The sequence below is a fragment of the Pistacia vera genome, unplaced genomic scaffold, assembly GCF_008641045.1.
Source record: "Pistacia vera cultivar Batoury unplaced genomic scaffold, PisVer_v2 Contig204, whole genome shotgun sequence".
Classification (NCBI taxonomy): Eukaryota; Viridiplantae; Streptophyta; class Magnoliopsida; order Sapindales; family Anacardiaceae; genus Pistacia; species Pistacia vera.
The window spans coordinates 1,411,601-1,437,350 of record NW_022196007.1 but is presented as its reverse complement, the minus strand read 5'-3'; the positions used below and the strand labels follow the sequence as shown (position 1 = coordinate 1,437,350).

Genomic DNA, 25,750 nt, shown 5'->3' with positions numbered 1-25,750 from the left:
ATAGCGATCAAACACATCACTTTCTGTAATTTGATGAATCAACGAAGCCAAAATAATCATCCCTATTCATTTATTAGATATTTATTTTCATTCTTCATGTTTTGATACATCTTTATCAACACGAATTTAATACATGTATTTAATTTTAAAAATAATTTTCTTTAATTAACAATATGATTGATTATCGTAAAATTTTAATTAGAGAAGACAAATCTATATAACATTTATTACCTATACATATATAAAAAGTACATGTCTTTAATCTACTAAAGTAATACAAAAGATCTGTCATCAAGTATTACTATAGTGAAACCACCTAGCTTCGCATGCATGCAAGATGCAGTGCACCACCATTAATTACTTTTACATGATTCTGCAACCTGCATTAGGATTCTCTTCGGAAAAGCAATCAAATCTATTAACTCTGTAACTATCGCCACCGCCACGGCCACCGCCACCCCAGCTATCATACACCGGCTTCTCGTTATATCCGCAATAACGACATGTTGGCGGCCCATAATAATCTCGTTGGTAACCTGGCCCTCCTCCACGCCCTTCGTACCATTCCCTGCAACACGTTGGACATTGGTTCTGATAAGCCGGTGGTGGGAAGTACGGTGCCGGGTTTGGCAGTGGGTCCACAAAAGTAACCTTAGGCTTGTCTTGTTTTGGCGGCTCTGCTTTCGCTGGTGCTGGTTTCTCTTTAGGCTTTTCAGGTTCTTTACGCTTGGGTGGCGGTAGAATTTCAATACTCTTGATGGAATCACCACCCTCGTAGCAAATATTTTGCTTGAGCCTCTCAGGACTACAGCACACCACTTTGATCGTCACTGTGTTCTGCTTCTCGTCATACACCTGGTCTTGTATTTCTGATCTTGTCCACAAAAATCAAACATTCCTTCTACATTAAACACCTACTTCAAATTCATTAACAAAGAGAATTGATGCACAGAATTAAAGACAACTTACGAGGGAATTTATACAGCACTTTCTTCACTTTCCTGTAGCACTTCTCACACTGTAGGTCAACCTTCAACAACATTCTTGTAACGTTCTGCAACATTAAACAATCAACATATATATATTAACAAACAAATAAATGAGATGGGCATGGTTAAATTATAAGAAAGATAAGATTTTGCAGACCTTCTCCTCCATGACTGGCCGGTGGGGTTGCTCAGATATGAGTCTGAACCTCGTTCTGAGAATATTATTAAGTGCAGTTTGATCAATTCAAGTGATGAAGAAGAGAATGACAAGTGAGACACATATTATAAATGATGTGAACTCATCCTAAATCTAAAGTAAGACATAAGAGTTTAAGTTCCGTACAATTGCCATCCGTACGCGTGTCCTGAGTCGTGGAGCTATGGATCAAGAGCTCAATCACAAGACGGCAAGAGTGTCGGTATAGGATAATAGGAATTTATATGGGTAATGGATTGTATAATTAATAGCCTAACCCACTAGTTTAATTGCAAAAATTGTCAATAATATAATCAAAATTCATTGACAAAATGAAGGTTGAGTTAATGAACTAAGGGGGTGTTTGGTTCATGAATGTTAGATTACTGGGAATGTTGAATTACTGGAAAGATAGATTACCTTGAAAGATTACTGGGAATCTTTAGAAAAATATGTTTGGTTAGTTGGTGGGTATGTTATATTAATATGTCTGGTTATGGGGAATAAATTGGTGGGTATGCTATTTAAATTACTAAATTGTCCCCCTTTTAAATATTAATATAAAATTATTTTTATTATTAATTTTTGAATAATTTTTTTACCCCCAATATTTCAGATTTAGCTAAAACACCCCCGCTTATATAAAACTTTAATTTATGACGAAATCACCCCCACCTCCTGCCGCCACCGCGAACCACCGCCGGATGTCCCCGTGAGTACGTCACCGTGACGAAGAGGCTCCGCTATGGCCGTTTTGGGCCATATTGAATAGTATTTCTTAAAAAATTAAACAAACAAATATTTTGAGAATAGGATTTTGTCTCGTCAAGAAAGTTTGGCTTTTTTATTGATTTCTTATTTAAAGTTTAAGATCATATATTGTATTCGTGACTTATCTTTAAATATTAAATTTATAAGGGTGTGTTTGATTTATTATTTCATACCCTATTCTCAAAATATTTGTTTGTTTAATTTTTTAAGAAATACTATTATATATTTTTAATTACTTTTAGACCCCTTAAGTTTATTAATTTTATTAAATATCTCCAAAAATAAAGTTTAAAAATTAACAAAAATACCCCATTTACCTATAATGGTAACCGGAATCTGTCACAACGACCTACAAACGACCGAAAATGACAGTTAATTCATCGATCTGGCATTTTTCAGTCAAATCTGACCATCAGCAACAGTAAAAAAAATGGCTGTCGTTGACCAACAACAACGGCCAGATTTTGCCTTTTGCGGCCATTGACGGCCAGATCTATGATGGATCTGGCTAGAAAATATCAGATCGACTCACGTTCGACCAGATCCGACTGGTCTGCATAGTAACGCCAGATTTCGACGGTGGTGACCGGAATTTGGTATTGTAGGTGGATAGGAGTGTTTTTGTTATGTTATAAAATTTTTATGTATTGCGGTGTTTAATTAAATTGACAAACTTATGAGGTCTTTTTATTAATTTTTAAATTTTTACGTAACCCAAGATGTTCAATAAACCATACAGATTACTCGAGATATATACAGATTAATCCGAATACCCCAGAGACAGGAATAGTAAAATTATATAAACCAGTCTTTAATCTTACGAAGACGTAAGAGTTTGATTTCCGTACCTCAATAACAACTACAATGTTAACACGTGTAAAATATGTTGAATTTAATGCGATCGTCAAGATTGCCCACTAAATTCTTCTATTTGAGATCATTTTGAGATCATCAGATGGTGTTGACTCTTTGGACTTCATTATTTCTTTATTTGTTTATCTACTTATATTATTTATATAACACTTTCAATGGCCCTTATTTTTCACTTTTGCTTATATATATATATATATATATATATAGGTTCCTTTTTTATCTCTTAATTTTTTAGACCGATCAACTCTTAAACCATAATTCAAAGTTTAAAAAAAAAAAAAAGAATAATGGTAGAAGAAATTTATTTTCTTAAAAAAAAAAAAAGAATAATGATAGAAGAAATTTATTTTCTAAATTATTCAAATAAATTTGTGGATAGGGGCGGATGCAGTACATTGCCCATCCTCAAAGAATTTTAAAAAATATTAATATGTACAATTTATAAATTTTGATCTACTTTAATACAAATATTAATGTGTAATTATTTTTTATTTTTACCTATCCTAACAGAAATTTATGGGACCGTCCCTATGTGTGGACTGTGGATATGCAAACTTTGAAAACCGATACATATTTAAACAAAAAAATATATAATAATGGATATGGTATTATGCATATTAATTTTGATTGATGTAGAATGCTTTCAATACGGGCCCTCTATTGTATACCATATGGACTTGCCAACGGCCCGATTCTGCTGAAGCCCAATGGTAGTTTTTAATTTCAATGGGACGACCCCATTTAGGGATTACTCCACCATCGCTACACAATTAAACAGTATCCCAAAATTTTCATCTTATTTCATTGAACCCAGTCGGCCTGTCGGCCAGTCCAACATTGAGCATTAAATGTCTGAAAGGTTGGTCAATGAACACTCGGACTGTCGGACAAAGGCTAGCTTTTACATCATCTCCAGAAAACTCAAATAATTCATTCTAATCCTGAACGTCCTTACACGACAATACGGTATAATTTCAGAAACTGTATAGTATCTCCAGGACGATTCCAACTATTATAATCAGACCCCGAGTCCATACAAGAACATGCATGCAAACATGGTGTTCGAACCAGAAGGAACCAAATGGGGGCCAATACAAACCAATAATTTGGTTGTATTATGGAGACTCTTCAACTACAAGAGTAGACCACCACAGGGCCAGACGCTATTAAAGTTTTCAGGCGGTGTGTTGTCAGGTTTCAACTTTCAATAATTCAATCTTACACTATATTCATATTCGTATTCATCTTTAATCTTTTTACCCACCGGCTCTTGCAGTTTCCTTGTTCTTCCACCGGCCTTCTCACCTCTGCAATGCAAGGACTACTTTAAATTTGGTGAGCAGGGTTGTCTAGACTAGTTTACACGTATCTCGACTAATCCTCCAAGACTCTATAGAACCTTGAAGTTAACGATCGTGTATACTTTCCAGTGCTACTCCTATTAGCAATTAGTTAAATTTTTTTTTGATAACCGAAAATATTCGAGTCAACTTACGCGCACATCGACTAATCTTCTAGAATCTTGAAGTTAATGATCATGCATATCTTCTAGTGGCCACCGCTAATAGCAACGGAGAGTAATCGAATTCGAGATATTTTGAATAATATAATCAAGAGTTTTTACCGTCTATCCAACCACCCAGGGTGGTTTCAAATTATTATTATTATTTATCATTTATTATCGTCTTGTGTGAGACCACCGTTATTGGCTTTTGCTTTCAGGATTCCATCATCACATTTCAGATCACCTTTTGATCCATGGAACGTGCTGCTCTTTAGTTCCTTTTCATCCATATCTATATCCCTTGATTAATAATTCTCATCTTTCGGAGGAAAACTGACAAAATTTGAGTTATCAGTCCATATGGTCAATCAATTTACTGTTGTTTGATTGTTTCTACTATTCTTTTCCCTTCCCTTCAAGCTAGATTCTCCAATTTTTAATAAAGTTAAAGATTGCTGAAATTAATTGACCCAGGAAATAGATATCATAAGATATTCAAACATATAAATATATACACATAAATTCTTAGGAGAGAAATGCCGAATATATTCACTTTGAAGATCCATGATGTGCTCTCACGAGGGCTAGGGTTTCATATGACTCTAGATTAGAACCAGGGTGGGTACAAAATAAGGTTAAAAAGTTTATAGAAGATTGTAGGGTTTGGTGATGACTAACAATTTCAAACATGAGTTTGCAAAGTGAGACGGGACAATTTTTGGAAGACATACAGTTTAATGGAGACGGTAGTTAACTCTAGAAGACATATGGTTTAATAGATTCGGGTGATTAATCGATATACGTATAAACTGATTTGAACACTCCAGTTACTAAAAATAAATAAATTCAGAATATTATAGGGTTTAACGAAGACTTTAATTTCGAACTTATATTTGTAACTTGTTGGTAGATAGGTCTAAATTTGATGAATGAAAATGTTGAAGTATTTTGAAATAATTCGGAGTTTCGTTCTTATTTTTGGAGACACAGATTGGTGAGAGGGCTACATTTATGTCGCATTGATATTCTGGCCTCAACTTGTTCAAGTGAAGACATGAAATGAATCAAATAACCTTTTCTTTCTTTCCAACCTTTTCCCCTCTCTGATTTCACTGGAGGCGAGATGATGATAATGCTTATCAACACACATGGCATTTGGTGATTGGTTGAAGGTCGAAAAATTGGGTCCCCTTTCATACCTCCTTTTTCCCCACTTTTCAAGTTGCTTTGATAGCCTTCCTAAGCTGATCAAAGATTAGGTTATCGTTTGTAAGGTCACCTGGGCTTGGATTCCAAAGTTGTGGGCTCCATTCCAATGGATTATACACCTTATATTCAATCACGAAATAGACCTATTGATAGCCTGATAGGTATGACCTTTTTATACATCATATGTTTCAATAATTCCATGGACCTTTTTATTAATCATAGGAGATTTTATAGTACTTTCTCAAAGAATATATACATAGAGTTAAACATCATATCATATGTGAATCAATATTTTAAGTTTGAATTCCTTTGCAATACGTAATATCTATCTCTTTAAGTGGAATTCAGAGAATTATAATAATATTCGCTACCTATCTTCTGTAGTAGGATTTTTAACGAATTACAATCGTCATATTTTATATATGTATCTATTATCTATCTTCTTCAGTGGAGTTTGGGGAATTGCGATCTTTACTTATTTGGTGGGATACATTTGTGGATAATCCAGATAGTTAAGACAAATTGAAAATAGTATAGATAAACATACAGTCTCAAGTTTGATTCAGAGAATTTTAAGTTTGAATTCCTTTGCAATACGTAATATCTATCTCTTTAAGTGGAATTCAGAGAATTATAATAATATTCGCTACCTGTCTTCTGTAGTAGGATTTTTAACGAATTACAATCGTCATGTTTTATATATATATCCATTATCTATCTTCTTCAGTGGAGTTTGGAGAATTACGATCTTCACTTATTTGGTGAGATACATTTGTGGGTAATCCAGATGGTTAAGACAAATTGAAAATAGTATAGATAAACATACAGTCTCAGGTTTGATTCCTCATCTTAGCATCCACGATTTAAGTGGAGGGTCATAACAGTGGGTTGCTACGCTAATCTCAAGTCAAGAATACCAATTGAGAATTACGGTCCATTCTTTGCATGATTTTTTTATAAAAACAAAACTCAACCACACATTAATTAGTTAAAATTTAGAAGCTCGAATTTGCTTAGATAAAAATAGGATCCTCATCCTCCTTCACGTGTTTTATGTATTTGGAATCAAATAAAAATATAGAAAATTTTACTTGTAAAAGGAAGAACATACTAATGGGGATATGTTTCACCTGTTTTGCTACAACGAAGAAACTATTATATCTCAATAAATTAAATAATAATAAAATCAATTAAACCCATGTTTTAAATACATCGATGAGAGCATCTAAATGAATGGAATACAAAAATAGGAGTTGCGTATGTATATCTGCGAAGTCAGTTGATGACCATTTGTCCTGAGCCTTTAATACAAAACAGTACTCGTGCATTAAAAAATTCCACGTCAAATTTTACGCATAATATCCTTCCTCCTTTAAATGTCCTTCCACTCTTCACTCCCCACCACCAAAGAGCAAAAGAGAGAGAGAGAGAGAGAGAGAGAGAGAAGCAAACTTCTGCTTTGAACCTCATCAAACTTCATAGAAATGGGTGAGGTAAGTGTATTAATACTCTCTATTCTCTAGCTCTAGCTGCCTTTTGAGCTTCATTAAATAAATTTAACTTTGTGTTTGTGTGTAGTACTTAGCTGATATTTTGATTATTATTTTGTGGTTGGTAGGAGAAGAAAGAGGAGGAGAAGAAGAAAGAGGAAAAAAAGGAAGAGAAGAAGGAAGAAGAGAAGAAAGAAGAAGAACCTCCAGAAATTGTCCTCAAGGTTGATATGCATTGTGAAGCTTGTGCTCGCAAAGTTTCCAGAGCTTTGAAGGGATTTGAAGGTTTTTAATTTACTTTATCTTAGTTCACTCTCTTAACTAAACTACCATCCATGAATCTTAGTTTCTATAAGCTTATAAATCATATGACAACGTACGTTTACCCTATAAACAGTTTGCGACTGATGACAAGTCTTAATTAATTGTCGTATTATTGTAGTAATTATGTGATTAATTATGGTAAGATGGTTAACAGGAGTGGAGGAGGTGAGTGCAGATAGCAAGACGAGTAAAGTGGTGGTGAAAGGAAAGGCAGCAGACCCCATTAAAGTTTGTGAGAGACTGCAAAAAAAAAGTGGTAGAAAAGTTGAGTTAATTTCGCCTTTGCCTAAGCCGCCCGAGAAGAAAAAGGAAGAACCAAAAGAACCCAAAGAAGAGAAAAAAGAAGAGGTAATTATTAATTTAGCTTTCTTTCTAGCTAAATCACTTTAGTATGCACAATTAGGCCAAAAATAAACACCCACCTACCACCACCGCCTACTATAATTAACTTTCTCAATCTCCACTCTCCCTTAACATAAACTTTAATTTGAACCTAATTAATAATAATAATAATAATAATAATATAATCATCGGATGAAAACGTAAAGACATTGATTTATGTGATGCACATGAACGATTTCATTAATTGATTGATTGATTGTATCGTTCATCTTTTATGCTGTCCTCTTATTTATCTCATTATAAGGGTTTGCATGAACGGATCATTAAAGTAGATGGTAAATTTTGTAGTCTTGTGATTGTTGCTGACATGAAAACAACAAAACGATCGAGCAATAGGCACATTTTACAAGAAGGGTCAACACTATTTAAGGTTTTGACCCCACAGTTCCCCAACTTGATAAATTGCTCTGTAACTATCAACGGGTCACGGGCTACCAGCTAGCTAACTATACAAACCACATCTCACCTTCTCCTCCCAAAGTCAAATTAAATAACACGATATATAAAATTTTAACCCATGATTATCGGCACCCCTTCAATTAGAAAATGATTTTAAACATTGTTTAGGAACTTAAAAGGTCAGATTATATATAATATGGGATGATTATAGTGTTGAAATTAAGCAGAAGTATAAAAAATTAAATGGGATTTCGAGCAGCATGCAGCTTGTCGTGTTTAAAGCTACTTTTGTTGAGTGTTGGGCCTCTTTGGCTCTTTATGCCCACTTGAAAATCAACCTTACATACTTGTAAACTCATGCTCCCACCATACCCGAGAAAATGTAGCATTGATTTGTGATTACTTTATTATATTTAGTAATTGAGCAAACACAAAGCAGTAGTATTAATTTGTTTATTGCTTTAATTTGAGCAGTTAAATGTGATTACAGATTCACTGATTATTCTTATTTTCTTTGTCTAATCTGGTGCAACGTAGCCTCCAGTTGCCGTAACAGTTGTGTTGAATGTTCCGATGCACTGTGAAGCTTGTGCTCAAGTCTTACAGAAGCGTATAAGAAAAATTAAAGGTATCATAAATTGCCAAATTTTGATTCTTAGTAAAAATAATGTGATTAGTAAATACTAATTAATTGTAATATTTACATGTGTGTAGGTGTTGAGTCAGTGGAAACCAACCTAGGAAACGGTCAAGTGATTGTGAAAGGGGTAGTTGATCCAGAAAAGCTGGTGGATGATGTGTACAAGAAGACCAGGAAGCCAGCTTCCATCGTGAAGGATGAGGAGAAGAAGGTGGAAGAGAAGAAAGAGGAAGAGAAGAAGGAGGAGAAAGATGGCGAAAAGAAAGACGGCGGCGGCGGCGGCGAAGAGGGGAAAGAAGAGGAAGAAAAAAAGCTTGACATGAAGAGAAATGAATATTGGACGTCCAAGTACTACTTGGAGTATGCTTATGATCCTCGCCCTGATCAATTCTTTAGTGATGAGAATCCAAATGCATGTTTTATCATGTAATGTAACGATTAATCCATGGATTAATTAATGTATTATTCTAGTTAATTAGGTATGTGTGATGCAATTTTCTATGTAGTATATGTGATAATAAGATGCGAGGCACAAACGCAAATCAAGGATTTATGCGATCCTTAGATGTTGTTTTATTTGTAACTATCAGCCTTGTTTCTTGTAATATTTTGGGGTTATCAAGTATGTATTCTTCTCTTTTTTGCTAATCAAGTTACTTATTTATTTGCCTTGCCGACATGCTGCCTTTGAGTTAAGTAATAGTTTAACTAAGCTCAGAAGTCCTAGCAAGAGTTGGGATTAATCTGGTCACCAAGCAATACACTAGCATGTTGCGGCGTCACATTTTCGCATCAGGATAGCATCGCTACAACGATATTTTTTTTTTTTTTTTTTTTTGGGAAGGGGGTGGGGGGTTTGGTGGGGTGGGTATCCGAGGGTGTCCAGACCAAGTTGTATACACCTCAACTAGTTCTTCGAAGCCCTGAAGTTAACGGTTAGATAGATCTCCAATAGCTACCCTTTATTAGTAGTTGTGGGGATTCAAACTCAGGGCCTTTTGAGTAATACATCCAAGAGTCCCGAACGAACCGTCAAGTTACCTAAGAGTAGTTCACAATAATTGTTCCTTGATGTGTTTTCGGCACTCTAAAGCAATGGCAATGTAAGTTGACATTGTTGCGATTGTGTCTGGAAATGACAAAATTCCAATGGTGTGTATTGAAATTTTAAATACAGTAGAACCTCTCTACAGTGATAATCTATATAGGAATAACCTTTATATAGCCATAAAAAATTATGGTCCTAACTTGGTCTAATTATAAATAAGAATAAATTTTACATTGTAATAAGTTATAATTTTTTTAGGTCCTTAAGAAACTTGCCCATATATATATATATATAATATATATATAAGATATATATATATATATATATATATATATATATATATATATCTTGCAAAATATATGTTATATTACATTAAATGTTTAACATGAAATAAAATATTTATCTAAAGTTGTTTGACAATGATTTATACTATAAAATTGTTACCGCATCTTTTATCTAACGGATTTATAATAAGTCACAACATGGACACTTTCTTATTGAAACCAAAATATTTCTAGCTCTCAAGTATATTTAGAGCTTTGTGACATGAAACTTTACGTATTTCCGTACTATCATCCTCAGGATTATCTTATTTCTCTTCTTGTCTAATTCTAGTCATGTTTTTTCTTCAATTAAATTATACATGACTTGTTACTCATTTGAATGACTGAGGAACACATTAATATCAATTTGATTAGTGTAGTAAAGTTGTCGAATCTAATCACTTAATTCTGCAATAACTCTTTAATATACATTTTCGTACTATCCTAATATTACTAAAACAATGAATTGAAATCCTAATACTACTAAAACATAAATGAAAATCCTAATACTATTAAAACATGAATTATAAAATAAAAAAAATAATTATTGTAACTACACCTCTATTAAGTTATAACCTCCTTATAGTAATGAATTTAATTGGTCTCAACATTATGACTACGGAGAGGTTTCATTGTATAACTCAAGGTTTCATTGTATAACTCAATCAAGCTTCCTAAAGCATGACCTTGATCAGTCCTAATCTTGATAAAATAATCACTATAAACAACCTAATAAAGTAATTTGTAATGAAAATTGTTAACATATTATATAAATTAATTTTTTGTGCGAATATCTTGAAGTTTTTAACATGTCGATTAAGGGTTAATGACCTCCTTAATCCTGCATATTAAAAATTTCAAGACGACTTTCATTAGCATTATACTATTATGTATTTGAATATGATAGAGTTGGCCTCTAGAGTTGTACCCTTAATATGCACACAACAATGCTGGTGTTCCGGTTTAATTGTACTTAGCTACAGTTAATTGCTTTGGGCAGCTGCAGAAACAATTCTAAATGCCGATATATATAGAGAGTATGATTAAGGGGGTCAATAATTTTGTTCCAAGAATCTGCATGCCCATGAAAGAAAGATAAAGCTGTTAGCCCCATTGAAGATACCGATAGCACTGGTCAGGATTTTGAGATGTTAACTCTACTATATATGTGCTTGAAGAAGCTTTGCCGTCCAACCAAAGTCGCTAGTGGTCCTCGAAACTTGAGCTAGAATTCGGAAATATTTGATATAATGCCATTTGATTATGGCAATATTCAATGGCCGGCGCCCATTTCCACTCAATACGCATATAACTAGTGCAGCCACTAAACCAAAAAAATTGACAGAAATCGGCTACTTTCTTACATCAGGCATTTGAATTTTTCATAGAAGTACCAACCTCGTACCTTATATGTTCATATGAGCCATTCTCCTTCGTCAGAGATGCCTTAATTTGGTCCATTACCCTACTTTATATGGCCGACCACGGCGTAGTGCTACAGCCCCTATAGGATATTCCTCACTGGCCCCCAAGAATCAAACTTCCAAAAGCAAATGATGCCATCGTTTATTTTTCGCGAAGAAGGAATAAATCTATGTATCATATATAAGTTTATATTCTACTGGTTAAATGGGCTAACATCTCGGTACAATATATGGAGGTCCAGAGGCTAAATCACCTCGAATTATGGACGCCGTTTTGACAGTTTAAAGAAATAAGGTTACACATTTGATAATAATTATAGCTTTTAATTTTATGGTAAGCCTCTAATCTTAACAAATGATGTAAACGTCAGTAGAGACATTGTATTCCGATGTCATATCTTGCGTCAGAAGAAGACTGATCAGAAAAGAGCAATTTTCCTGTAGTGATAACTGGAATACTCACTCAAAGAGATACACATATATCCTATCACTTATGTGGGTAGCCTTATGTCATCATGCATAACATACACCTCCTGCCTGATTATCCAAATGCATGTGCACGACTGTAAAGTAAAAAATTTCTCCCTGTTTTTGCACCTTAGATGATGAAAGACAGATGTTTGACATATCTTTGCCCTGCAATGTTCAATGGCGAATGATTGAAGTCTCCTGCTGTATCATATAAGGTAAAGAATCTTAGTGCAAAATCTCTTTGAATAGTAGTGTGAACCGCTGTCAATATTAGTGCATGGACGATGGACCACACATTCGCACGGGTATACACAGAACTTAAACCGAAGAGAACTTGAAGAAATCCAAGCATATCATGAAAGGCAAAGCAGGCTCGTTGAGTCACATTCAATGGCGTGTGGTCTAGTAGTGGTCCTGGTGGGGTGGTACCACGGTGATGTTCATCTTCATCTTCATCATCGATCAGTGAAAATCAAAGATTAAAAACTTGACTTTTATATATATACAGTTGTGATGTGTCATTTTATGTCTCAACTCAATGGACTCGTCTTCAAAGAAGGGGACCCTAGCAGATTCCGATGTCTCTGACAATTAAGGAGCTTGGAGGCCCAGTAGATGCAGACCTAAATATACCAAACTTAACGAACAAAAAGTAAAGAGATATAGAGCTTTCAAACTAGGATATCAATTGTAATGTGAACAATCTTTGGAAAATTTTGAAGAAAATGATGTAAAACACCAAATGACTAGCTTTTCAATCACTGCCAACCCAATTCATGATTGTGCTATACTTGGACTTTTGCTCTTTTCTTTCTCTTTATTCATTCTCAATCTCTCTTTTACATCATACCTACGAACAGTGTGTGATCTATATAAGTAAAAAGCTATTCTCATATATTTTTATTCCAACAATGGTGATGAACATACCAACTAAATACTAGCCAGGTGTGTAATTGTTAAAAATGTGCTTCAATATCCCACATAAATCTTTCCTACACTCAATTATAATCTCCCCCACTTCACTGCGACCAAGAAATCAATGAACTTTGAACCCAATACTATTGATTTAACTATAATGGCCCATTAACATGGACAAATGGCTAGTTTCCAACCCTTGATCTGGTTCAACCCTTTACCTAATGGGGAATAAATCCTCCTGCCAACTTTCCATAGATTGCCTTTATGAAAATAAAAAACCCCAATTCGGCAGGAGTTTAAACAACTTAATAATGATCAAATCTTTCATTATTGTGTCCTAATCAATTCATAAATAATATAGATATATGAGTCATACCCAATAAATCATCACTTATGTGAACTCCAGAATATTAAATAATGGATCAAATCATATCGTTTTTCTTTAGTAAGCTTGACTTAATAATAGTAATGAGATTGAAGAAGAAAATGAACAACCCAATAAATTATTTCCAAAAATACATTCATCTACCTCACCTTCTTAGCTAAGATCAGATCAAATCAAAAGATAGGACCTCATTAATATTCAGCCCCACCTGTTTTGTATCTATGCGGAAAAGCAAGTTGATCTATCAAAGTATTTTAACCATGTAACATGTTATTCTTTTTCCAGTGCGAAAACACCAACTTATTGATGGGATATAGTAGGACCAAAGTTGTCCATAGATTAAAACATTACCAAAATAAAAATAATCTGATACTTCGTTCCCATTTAAGACTTTCCTCTTCTTTGTATCTTTCTCCAAGTTGCTTCCTTAATCCTTAACTTGATAATTTTAATAAATGAAATAGATGTCACTTGTCTCGATCCTCTGATAAAACGGTACCGAATGTCACCTACAGCACTCTCATAATGATGATAGGACAAATTCTATATAAGTATTGATCTAGAAGGAGGTATCATATGGGGACTAACAAGAACAAGATTCATATTTTTTAAAACAGTTAGGTCAATTAATTAAGATGGATAGTTAGCTGTCACATTGCTTAATTAATTATAAAGGATTCTGTCTAAATCTTTAGCTTTCTAACGAGAATGATGCATGTATTAGTGAACTAATAAGCACCACAATCACATTTAATCTGCAATCCTCGAATCAAAACTTTTAGGTTTTCGCTTATAGGTTAATGTAGGAAGACAACAATTTAATTTTTATTTTGGTAATCAGATATCCAGACTAAATTACGTATACCTCAATTATTCAATTTTCAATATCCTTTTATTCACGAGAATGATTCCATGTAAAAGGTTGCCACTGTTTTTTATTCATTTAAGCACACTCGGGCTTCTCCCTCACACTATGATTATTAGTTTATATAAAGTTTAATTAGCAATTTAAAGCCGTAATCTGTCACATGTTTACATTGATTATTTATATAAACAATGTAGTCTGATCTCATTAATCTAATAGTAGCTGAAATTGTGGAGGGAATAATATCTTTGGATTGGGCAGAATGGAGTGATGCAACATGTACAACATAAAGAATGATAAATAAATAAAGATAGATAGACCAGACCAGACCAGACCAGAATAATTTAAAAGTATTCACATTCTAATAATACAATGGTTTCGCCCACAACATTCTGCCGAAAAACAAGTCAGTCCATAACCCCACCTTTTCTAGTTTCTCAAAGAATATATTTGCATTGACCCACTTCCCCTTATCGCTTTCTTTAACCATATAAAATCTTTAAGGATAAATCATCAAACTTATTTAAACTTACCAACCAGTTGTGACATATAAAAATTATATCAGATTTTCATTTTTCTATACTGTATTGTACTATAAAAATCATCGAACTTATTTAAACTTCCCACCTTGACTCATAGAATGTGTATTTGAAGAAAATTCCCCCATCCTTTTTGACCTGTAAATGGGATGGAGTATGGAGAATATGTAAGCTAAGTCTTCTAGCTCCCACTCCTTTAGTGGAGAAGCAATCTCTCTCTGGTTAATTGTAGTATATGTTATCTATACAGGTGTCTTAAGTGTAATCCAATGGAGTGTAAACATATTTTGCTTTTGGTTTGGAGATGGCACATGCAGAGTCCCCAAGTGTTTGCTTCTGTTTATTATCATGTCAATATATATATATTAAGCTTTTGGTTTGGTTTTGGTGATGAAGAGAAGAGAAGAGAAGAGGGTCAACGTTTCTCGACTTCCCAATGTAGACTTTGGGTCCCTCCCTCCACGACCATCGGTCTCTACTTCATCTTGCACCCCTATAATCCCACCACATCATCAAAACCATATATTTGTTCCATTAAATTTCCTCCATTCTTTTTCTATTTTCTTTCTAAATCAACTTTTATTTGAATTGTATTCGAAAAAGACATTAAAAAAGAAGGTATTTTTATTCTCGAATCTTGTCAATTATAGAAAGATGTACGCATAGTTCTTCTCTTATTCCCATTTTTATAAAAAAATCAAGCTTCAACGTAAATTCATTACAGGATTTAGGGTTTAATTAATTTTTTCATCGTTAACCTAGGTATCCAAGAACACTTGCAAGCCGAACCCATCTAATCCTCAAGGAGAACAGTCCCCAAGTAAGACACAAATGTCCAGCACAATCTGAAAATCTTCGATACGCTTCTTACCATCCAAGCAACCCACTGGTGGATGGTTTAATCAATATTAATTCTAGTATAAAGAAGTTTATTATAACTAACTCTAGTTAGTTTGACGGTTCGCTTGGGACTCTTGGGTGTATTACCCAAAAGATTCTGACTTCAAATCTCTACGATTATTAATAAGAGATAATCATTGAAGACTTATCTGACCTAAATGATTAATTGAAATACGTGCAAGCTAGTCTAGACACTCTAATATTAAAAAAAAAAAAAAAAAAAACATATTAATGACTTTATATTAATTACAATTCAATGATGTTATGAGATCTAGCAGTTCCTATGTTTTTTATATTAAATTATTTTTTATATATAATTTAGCAATAAAATGAATGCATAATCATGAATATGAATGAGTGTAATGCGTTTAAGTGTTGATTAATTGTGATCAGTGGACCCTTTGGGCGCATGGGTGCCACGTGGATCCCACTGGCTTTGTCCCTTACGAAGAAACCATGAGGAAAACACGAGCTGCTTGTCCTACGTGTTTACTTTGATGAAAAATGGGACCCACATAATCAGACATGGCAGCTTAGCACTGGGACCCAATCCAGAGAAAGCTCATGTGAAGCCAAGGTGGCTTTTGTTGAGAGGTCTAGGAAAGTGTGTCAGTCGCGGAAGAGCACGTTATGTCACACGCGTCCAAAAGAGCTGCCACTTTGAGCAACCCATTAAGTCTAATAATATTTATCTATTTATAATTCATCGCCTTGATTTTCAAAATCACTTCATTTACTAAATAACCCTCAAACACAATATCACTTATGTAATTAAGTGACTAATTTCCCATTTTAATACTGAATTTACGATTTAATTTCATCAAAATTATTGAAAATTGTGCAAATTTAAAACTTAATTTTTTTTTTTTTAAATTAATCAAATTGTTGTATAATATGATAATATAACAAAATTGACAAGTTAAAAGATAAGTAAATTTAATTTTCTTAACAATTATAAAATTGATATGATATGAATTAGATAAACACTAAAACTAAATTAAAATAAGTAACGTATTGGTCATACAATAATACATTAATATACCGTTAAAATCACTATTAAAAGTTAGTTCACACTCGCATCTAAATGATTTTTACTTTGAAAGCAATATCTCTTAAATAATAAATATGTATAAAACATAATATTAAAGTATTTTTTTCAGGAATTATGTGAGGATAATAGAGACAAATTAATATTTGTATTTTATATCCCTATTAATTTATAAATAAATTAAAATATGTATTGATCATACAATAATACATTAATATAAACGTTAAAATCATTATTAAAGGTTAGTTCATACACACCATGACCGTCTGAATAATTCTTAGTGGAAAGCAATATCTCTTAAGTGATAAATATACATCTTCGGACATAATATTAAATTATTTTTAGGGGAATTATGTGAGGACAACAATAGAGACAAATTAATATTTGTATTTTACATCCCTATTAATTTTAAAAATTCAAATTATTTATATTAAAAATGAAATGACCTTGACATACCTAATTAAGTAATTATATTTAATATTATATTTATTATTAAATCTCTTTAGACAGTATTACTTGTATTTTGTATTTACCCAATATTAGATGGCATTAGGATAATTACTAAATAAATAATTTATAAAGAATTAAAAGAAGAAGGGTGTTATAGTAATTCCACAATTCATAGTCAATAGTAAAGTCAGCGATCAGCTCTGCATTGACCAAGCAGAGACCCCATCGGCAGAAAACAAGAATTAAAAAAGGAAGGGCATTATGGTCCTAAAAGATATTCCAATCTCACTTATATAGTAGACTTCTCTTACAGAACTCTGAAACTGAAAACACTTTCCAGTAAAACACTTCGAGAATAACGCAGCTGTCTTCTCTCTTTTCTTTCTTTCTTTCTTTCTTTGTCTAAGCTCGCAACAATGGCGACGAAGAATCAGCCAGAAGTAGAGAAACAAAACGGGAACTCTATAGAAGAAGATGAAAAAGTTCCCATAGAGGAGGTGGCTTTGACTGTTCCCGAAACCGACGACCCAACAATGCCAGTGATGACTTTTCGTACATGGTTTCTCGGTTTAGCTTCCTGTACGTTGCTAATCTTCCTCAACACGTTCTTCACCTACCGCACGCAGCCGCTCATCATCTCGGCCATCCTCATGCAGATTGCCGTGCTCCCAATTGGGAAATTCTTGGCCAGAGCTCTCCCCACGAGGGAGATGAGCTTTCTCGGTTGGAGATTTAGTCTGAACCCGGGACCTTTCAACATGAAAGAGCACGTCATCATCACCATCTTCGCCAACTGTGGAGTGTCCTATGGTGGTGGTGATGCTTACTCCATTGGTGCCATCACTGTCATGAAGGCTTTCTATAAGCAACGCTTGAACTTTTTTTGTGGGCTCCTCATCGTCTTGACCACTCAGGTTATTTTAAACTATTTTTTGTAGGCCATTGCTGATTTAGTTTCAATTCTGAGTTGTTTAATTTGAGTTTTATATATAAATATTGTAGGTATTGGGATATGGGTGGGCGGGGATGCTGAGGAGGTACTTGGTGGATCCTGTTGAGATGTGGTGGCCTGCAAATGTTGCTCAGGTTTCTCTATTCAGGTTTGGCTTTTTTTTCTTCTTCTCCGGTTGTTGCAATTTTGTGGTTATTTTCTCTTTGGTTGATGAGAAAATGGTTGGAAAGAAAATGTGAAAAAGAGATTAAACTTTAGAATCTTAGATTTTTCAATGAGTGTGGGACCCTAAACAACTTTATGGCATTTCTGTTTGTTGAACTTTCAATTCTAAGTGGGTAAGACTTGCAAGTTTTATTCTCTTTATTGATATGATTATTGGTTTCATCCGTTTTATCTATGTGAATTATGTTTGTTTCCCCAGAAATTAAGCTCAATAATACATTCGGAATCAATAATTTAGTGGAATCTAAAAGGGAAAACAGTCAATTATGCAACAGTATTAATACTTGTTAGAATTATTATAAGTGAAGAAAATTTGTCTCCATCTTTGTGTCGTTATCCAGTGCATGTTCAGTGGTGAGAATTTGTTTTATGAGAGTTACTTTACTTGGTGGCTTTGATATTCTTCATTAATTTGTTAGTGGCTGTTGTGTTGAAGAATTTGCACAGGATTATATTCCAGAAGAATTTCCAGGTTGTTTAATTATAAATTTTGATGTTTTTTACAGAGCACTACATGAAAAGGAACCGAATAGTAAAGGCCTAACCAGGATGAAATTTTTCCTTATTGCATTTGTGGCAAGCTTTGCTTATTATGCATTCCCTGGCTATATCTTCCCAATCTTGACATTCTTCTCATGGGTGTGTTGGGCATGGCCCCACAGTATAACAGCTCAGCAAATTGGTTCCGGTTACCATGGACTCGGTATTGGTGCCTTTACATTGGACTGGGCTGGGATTTCAGCTTACCATGGCAGTCCTCTAGTGACACCTTGGACATCAATTCTCAATGTTGGGATTGGATTTGTGATGTTCATCTACATAATTGTCCCATTGTGTTACTGGAAGTATAACACCTTCGATGCTCGAAAATTCCCAATATTTTCTAACAAGTTGTTCACTGCTACTGGGCATGAATATGATACCACCAAGATTTTGACCCCTCAGTATGATCTAAATATTCCTGCTTATGATAGTTATGGGAAGCTCTATCTTAGTCCTCTATTTGCACTGTCAATCGGATCAGGATTTGCAAGGTTTACAGCAACCCTCACTCATGTTGCACTCTTTCATGGAAGGTAATAGGCTGCTTTTAAATCAAATTTGAATTAAGCAGTTTACTGTGTTTGAACGATATCATTAACCTTCCTGATTGATTTCCAATGCCTAGTGATATTCTGAAGCAGAGCCGATCAGCAATGAAGAATGTAAAAGTGGACATCCATACAAGACTGATGAAAAGTTATAAACAAGTGCCTCAATGGTGGTTCTATATTCTGTTAATAGGAAGCATTGGAATTTCCCTTTTAATGTCTTTTGTGTGGAAAGATGAGGTGCAGCTGCCATGGTGGGGCATGCTCTTTGCCTTTGCTTTGGCTTGGATTGTCACTCTTCCTATTGGTGTCATTCAAGCCACTACGAACCAGGTACTAAATGTAAATTATTAATTCAAGGTAGAACTAGAAAAAAAAGAAAAAAGAAAGATTAACACCTTAATATTGTTGTGAATGCATTGCAGCAACCTGGATATGACATTATTGCACAATTCATGATTGGGTATGTTCTACCAGGAAAGCCAATTGCCAATCTTCTTTTCAAGATTTACGGTCGAATCAGCACTCAGGTACGAGAGAGAAAGAATAGACTAGAATTACTTGGACACTACATGAAAATTCCTCCACGGTGCATGTACACAGCTCAGGTTTTTGCTGCTTAAATATCACGTTAAACCATTTATTCACTTCCCTGTTTCTTAGTTTGCTAATTGGATTTTTTTTTTTTTCTCCGTCTTCCCTAGTTGGTGGGAACTTTAGTAGCAGGTATAGTCAATCTTGCAGTTGCATGGTGGATGCTGGAGAGTATTGAGAACATTTGTGATGTTGATTCAATGCATCCTGACAGCCCCTGGACTTGCCCCAAGTACAAAGTAACCTTTGATGCTTCTGTTATCTGGGGACTGATTGGACCACAGCGACTGTTTGGACCCAGAGGGATGTACCGCAACTTGGTATGGTTGTTCCTCATCGGAGCAGTCTTGCCAGTTCCTGTCTGGGTATTGAGCAAAATTTATCCAGAAAAGAAATGGATTCCCTTGATAAACATCCCTGTTATATCTTATGGATTTGCTGGAATGCCACCGGCAACTCCCACCAATATAGCAAGCTGGCTTGTCACCGGAATGATCTTCAACTATTTCGTGTTCCGATACCACAAACGCTGGTGGCAGAAATACAACTATGTCCTGTCAGCCGCACTGGATGCAGGAACTGCATTTATGGGTGTTCTGTTGTTCTTTGCTTTTCAAAACGAGGGTGTAAACTTGAAGTGGTGGGGCACTCATGTTGATCATTGTCCTCTGGCAACATGTCCAACTGCTCCAGGAATTGCTGCTAAAGGATGCCCAATTTTTAAGTAGCTAATATTGGATAGGGAGAATGATATGTAACATATTATTTGCTTCTCAATTTTGTACATGCTTATTTACTCTCATTAGAAGTGAAGTAGATAAGCTGCTTCTGTATGGTTGGTAGCAGAAAATTACTGCCCTTAAGTGCCATATTGCTATTAGTAGTAGCTTACTTTATAAATAAAAAAAACAAGTTATTCCTTCTACCTTCAACTGTTTCTTCTTTAGTTCTACTTAGTCAGAAAGTGAAATGGTGCCCTGCTTTGCTATTATATCATCATTTCCTTCCTATAATATCTGCTAATATCCCTCACCACTGTTTTCAAAGCCAACCCAAGGTCTCGCTGTCAAACCGGTGCCCAAAGGTTTGAAATCCAACAAAAATACCTTTGAAAATTCTGTAAGTCCTTATAGGTTCAGAAAGTGAAATGGTGCCCTGCTTTGCTCGTTATATCATCATTTCCTTCCTATAATCTCTGCTAATATCTCTCACTGTTTTAAAAACCAACCCAGGGTGAAACCCGACAAAAGTGGCCAGGTCTCGCCATCAAACCGGTATTCAAAGGTTTGAAATCTAACAAAAATACCCTTAAAAATTCTATAAGTCTCTATAGGTTTAAAATCTTGTAAAAACACTCCAAACACCACCTTTGGTGTTGGCATCGACAAATAGGGTCTATTTCCAATGATGACAACATTTCTCATCACCATGAAAACACTCTCGTCAACCTCCTGACAAAAACCCATTTCACCCCTCCCCTTTTTACCTCCCCAATCATCGACAACAGTGGGCTTTTTCCAGCGGCTTAGTTTTTCGATTTCTGATCAATTCACTCATTGAAAATCACCTTCGTTGTCACCATTCCACTCACCAACCCTTCTTCTTCAAAACCCCTAACATCTCAGCCTTCAATTGTTCATGAATCAATTTCCTAAATTTTAGGGCTTTCAATGAATAAGAAAATTTGTAACTCTACCTGGTGAAGGCCCTGAGTCCCTGTTTAACCAATTCAACCGACCAGGCTAGGCCGAGTTTTAAAACACTACTCACCACTACTTTTAATTGCTGTAAGTAGACAGCACATATACAGGCTACACACTTCACAAAGCTTACCCTAACTATGTGGATCATTCGGCCATTTGTAATATCACCACCCGCATCCTCTAGTCGGGTTTGGAGCATTACTATTATCATGTATTGTCTTTTTGGGCAAGTAACCCAATCGGCATTCTTATTACAAATTAGAATTCAAGGGGTAGTTTCAAACATCTAAAAACTTTTGGGGCATTCCAGAAAACTTAATCATACATGAAAAAAAAAGGTAAAGTATAGATCAAGCATCCAGCCAAATAAATTAGTTCCATTTAACAGGGCGTGTCAAAATCGATGGTTTAATCCACTTTGTAGTTGTTTTTTTAGCTGCAAGAAATTTGCAAATAAAAAAATGTCTTTACATGATCAAAAATTTCTAGCGCTAGAAAGGCCAGATAATGCAATAAGACCAAGCAAATAAAGTGTTGGATCAATGGTCATCAAATATTAATACAGCTATGAAGTTTCGGTATGATGACTGCTTAATAAGTTTACCAACACCATCCCAAAGCATCTAACTCTTGATAAATATAATAACTACATTCTGGGATTGAAGACTAGAAAGTCGGACGAAGAAGTAGCATATTATTACCTCTGCATGGACTTATACAGCACCACCGTCACATACTTGGCTAAAAATCGGTGACTTGAACCAAGTGCCACCACAGATGGACCACTATTTCCCTTTTGCATATAAAGATGATTAAGGACCACATGCTGAGGTCTTGCTAGAGGAGGTGGAATCTCCATGTTGGATGCCGGCACATTGAGCAGTGTCATTTGCATGTGTGGAGGAACCAAAGGCGGCTCCTTTGCAAAATCCTCAGCAGTGAGTTGCAAGTTGTTATAGCTCATCTCAGGAGACTGAGGGGGTTCAAAACTAGATATGCTTTCAAGGTCTTCAGGAACATACTCCTGCAAAACACATCAATAAGCACCCATTGGTCATCACTGAAAATTTTCTGCCATCAAGCAATCATACTTTCTAGCACATTCTAGAGAATAGTTTCTGTCCACCAGAACCAATTAAGTGTCAATAAAATCCGAACCCACGAATATTCAATCAAGAAAATTGTTCCCTTTCAGAACTTTGCTCCAGTCTCGGGAGCTCGAGATCTCTTGTAATCTAAAGAACGTGAGTTCATCTCTAGAGAATGTCAAACAAACAAAAAAACCAAAACTAAAATGGGCATTTACTTGAGCAGGAAAGAAAAATCCATTGTAAATGGGGATAAAGAATATTTTACCTTTTAACTTATATAAAGATACAAAAATCAAAATTTTCATAGACTTAAATCTGAATTCTGTAGTCTTAGGTATGTTTATATTCCACTATGCTTTTCCAATGGTCTTTGAAACTTACACTTCCTAGTTCTTACATTGTCACCCTTATACAGAATGAATTTGGCTTCTCAAAAGAGAAAACTACCAATAATAACCCATGGACAACCACACATTGAGAACAAGGACAGACAATGAATATATGAGAATAAGCTGTATTGGCATCATATGCAACTAAATGTCAAAGAAATACTAAATTTAAAAGCTTCAACTTCTAAATTACCTGATATCATACTTCAGTCACTCTACAAGTACTAGCCATGCAAATTGTACATGAATCAGCTAACATAAATTCGTGTTTGAACATGTTCATACTAAGACTACATCTAGATAGAGATATCATACATTTACGAAATGCTAAGCCAGAAACCTACTCGAATACCAACCCCTCCCACAACCTCTTTGCCGGCTTGGCTTTTTCTTCTTTCCCCACCCCGTTCTTTTCTCTAAGAAACATCCAAGACTCAGACCCAGAGGAAGGTAAAGGAATTTTTATGAGAAGGAAAGTAAAGAAACATCTTTACACTAATCTTTCCAGTTTTGCATCAAGTTTTCATCACCATTCATTAAAGTTCTGACACGACACTCATGTCATGAGTAACCACATAAGACCCATAGCAGACTTCAAAATCCAACTGATAATGACATATAAACAAGAATGCTCTTAGTTACAACCATCACATTCATCTTGCAGACATGCAAACTTCAAAAAGAAACAAAATATTACCTGCAGGTCTAAGATGTTGTAAGAATTGCCTACATCATCTTGAGCCCAAGGCAAGTCAGGGGCATATCTCCACTGTCCATCAACAAGAAACCTGTACTGATAAACACCTGATGGTAGTACTTTCATAATAGTGAAGTCTTTTCCTGATCTCTGCAAGGGAATTCTGATCAAGAACGCAATGCGTGAGGCATTTCAGAGAAGTATGCACATATAATAGAAAAAAGGAAATGAACTTAAAAGAATAAATATATATAAATAAGTGGCGAGTTTTTGTTAACCTCGTCTTCCAGTTATCCCATGATCCCTCCACTGTTACTTCCTGGCCATCATAACTCCATGTAATCATTGTTGGTATTCCAATCTCATAGCTGACATCTTCATAACATGAACTGCTTTGCATCCATGAATGACTTGGAATGTGTATCTCGTCTGGTCTTTGTAATGGAGCTACTGGGACCTAAAACAGAAACATAGAGAAAAGATGAAAACCAAACTTTTCAAAAAGTAATAAACATCACAATAAGTACCGAGCTTCACACATGCAAGTTCTTTCCTAATTCAGAAAAATCAAAATTGAGAACTAATCAACATGCCTCCTAACCGGTGTGGATGGTTCATGCTAATTCACAATTTCATTGATCCAACTAAAACATGAAACTGAATCAACTCCTTGGCACAGCTTTCTACCCAAACTAACTGATGAAGCCTGATAAATCCTCCTAGAACTAAAATCAAACAAGTGGTGAGCACGTAAATCTAACAATGAACAAATAACATCATATCTGATGGCATCTCCAAGAATTCTCCCAAGGGATTTAACCATAACTCCTAAAACAAATCACATACTCTGAAAATCTGAACTTTCCAAAGCAGAAATCAATCTAATTAATCAAAACAACCCACCTTGAATTCCAACAACATCAATTAACCAAACAAACAATACCCCACAATCGACCTTCCTCAAACATATTGCAAACTATGAAAAACCGAAATTTCCACAGCAGAACTCAATCTAATCAATCAAACAACACATCTTCAGCTCCATCAACATCAATTAACCAAACAAAAACTTACAAAAACAAAACCCCACAAGCAAATTCAATAAAGAACAATAACTTTCATCATAATTCATAAATACAAATCAAATCTAAAGCCCTTCACTTACGTCAACAAACCATTAAAATAAGAAAAAAAAAATGAAAATTGAAGAAACAACAATAACCTGAGGAGTGAACATGAGAGGGGAGTGGGTGGTTCTGGGGCTATGAGGAGGCGACTGACCCATCAAACCATCAGGCGCACCCATGCCTTCTTCTTGAACGCTGTTATTACTTTCACCTTCTTCAACCCCAGATGGGCTACTACTTCCATCTTCCCTTCCATTCACATTCCCCATTATTATTATTATTAATAAATAATTAAATTAATCAAAACCCAGTTGAGGAATCCCTCACTCACACATAATTCGTCATTGAAATTACTCGCACCGTGAGTTGAAATAAAAAACAACCTCACTAATTTTATTTATTAAAACAAAAAAAAAGAAAGGAAATGGCAAAAAATCCCAGATGCCCAATTGAAAGCGAAAGTTAAATTACAATGAGAATTATTATAAAAATAATTATAACTCCGCTGAATTTGGAAGATCCAATGGTGGCCCAATGAATGAGATGGGTGCTAAGTCACGTCATATTTGACATAGTCTCTTCTTCTCTTTGCTTATTATTTTTTTTAAATAATTTTCAAATTGTATTAATAATTAATAAACAAAACGATTGCCTATAATAAGTTTCAAGACCTTGTAATTTTTTTTTATTTTTTTTATTTTTTGCAATAGGAA

At 34.8% G+C, this 25,750-nt stretch overlaps 4 protein-coding genes across 4 annotated transcripts; 2 read left to right on the top strand and 2 right to left on the bottom strand.

Moving 5' to 3' along the window:
* Nucleotides 1-208: 208 nt before the first annotated feature.
* LOC116128847 (protein PYRICULARIA ORYZAE RESISTANCE 21-like) lies at nt 209-1,290 on the bottom strand. Its single transcript, XM_031414614.1, has 3 exons — nt 1,147-1,290; nt 970-1,054; nt 209-869 (listed from the first exon to the last, which is right to left on the bottom strand). The coding sequence occupies exons 1-3, from the start codon at nt 1,156-1,158 to the stop codon at nt 364-366; spliced, it is 603 nt and encodes a 200-aa protein (XP_031270474.1). The 5' UTR covers nt 1,159-1,290; the 3' UTR covers nt 209-363.
* Nucleotides 1,291-6,925: 5,635 nt separating this feature from the next.
* LOC116128804 (heavy metal-associated isoprenylated plant protein 7-like) lies at nt 6,926-9,383 on the top strand. The gene is made up of 5 exons (XM_031414560.1): nt 6,926-7,035; nt 7,161-7,317; nt 7,511-7,704; nt 8,695-8,785; nt 8,872-9,383. Exons 1-5 carry the CDS (start codon nt 7,027-7,029, stop codon nt 9,225-9,227), a joined length of 807 nt encoding a protein of 268 aa, XP_031270420.1. The 5' UTR covers nt 6,926-7,026; the 3' UTR covers nt 9,228-9,383.
* An 8,111-nt stretch (nt 9,384-17,494) lies between these two features.
* Nucleotides 17,495-20,962, top strand: LOC116128776 (oligopeptide transporter 3). The gene is made up of 6 exons (XM_031414528.1): nt 17,495-18,082; nt 18,171-18,268; nt 18,852-19,421; nt 19,514-19,769; nt 19,862-20,044; nt 20,141-20,962. Exons 1-6 carry the CDS (start codon nt 17,585-17,587, stop codon nt 20,756-20,758), a joined length of 2,223 nt encoding a protein of 740 aa, XP_031270388.1. The 5' UTR covers nt 17,495-17,584; the 3' UTR covers nt 20,759-20,962.
* A 1,253-nt stretch (nt 20,963-22,215) lies between these two features.
* On the bottom strand, nt 22,216-25,547 carry LOC116128778 (SNF1-related protein kinase regulatory subunit beta-2). Its single transcript, XM_031414530.1, has 4 exons — nt 25,133-25,547; nt 24,189-24,367; nt 23,911-24,073; nt 22,216-22,757 (listed from the first exon to the last, which is right to left on the bottom strand). Exons 1-4 carry the CDS (start codon nt 25,304-25,306, stop codon nt 22,431-22,433), a joined length of 843 nt encoding a protein of 280 aa, XP_031270390.1. The 5' UTR covers nt 25,307-25,547; the 3' UTR covers nt 22,216-22,430.
* Between the last annotated feature and the right edge of the window lie 203 nt (nt 25,548-25,750).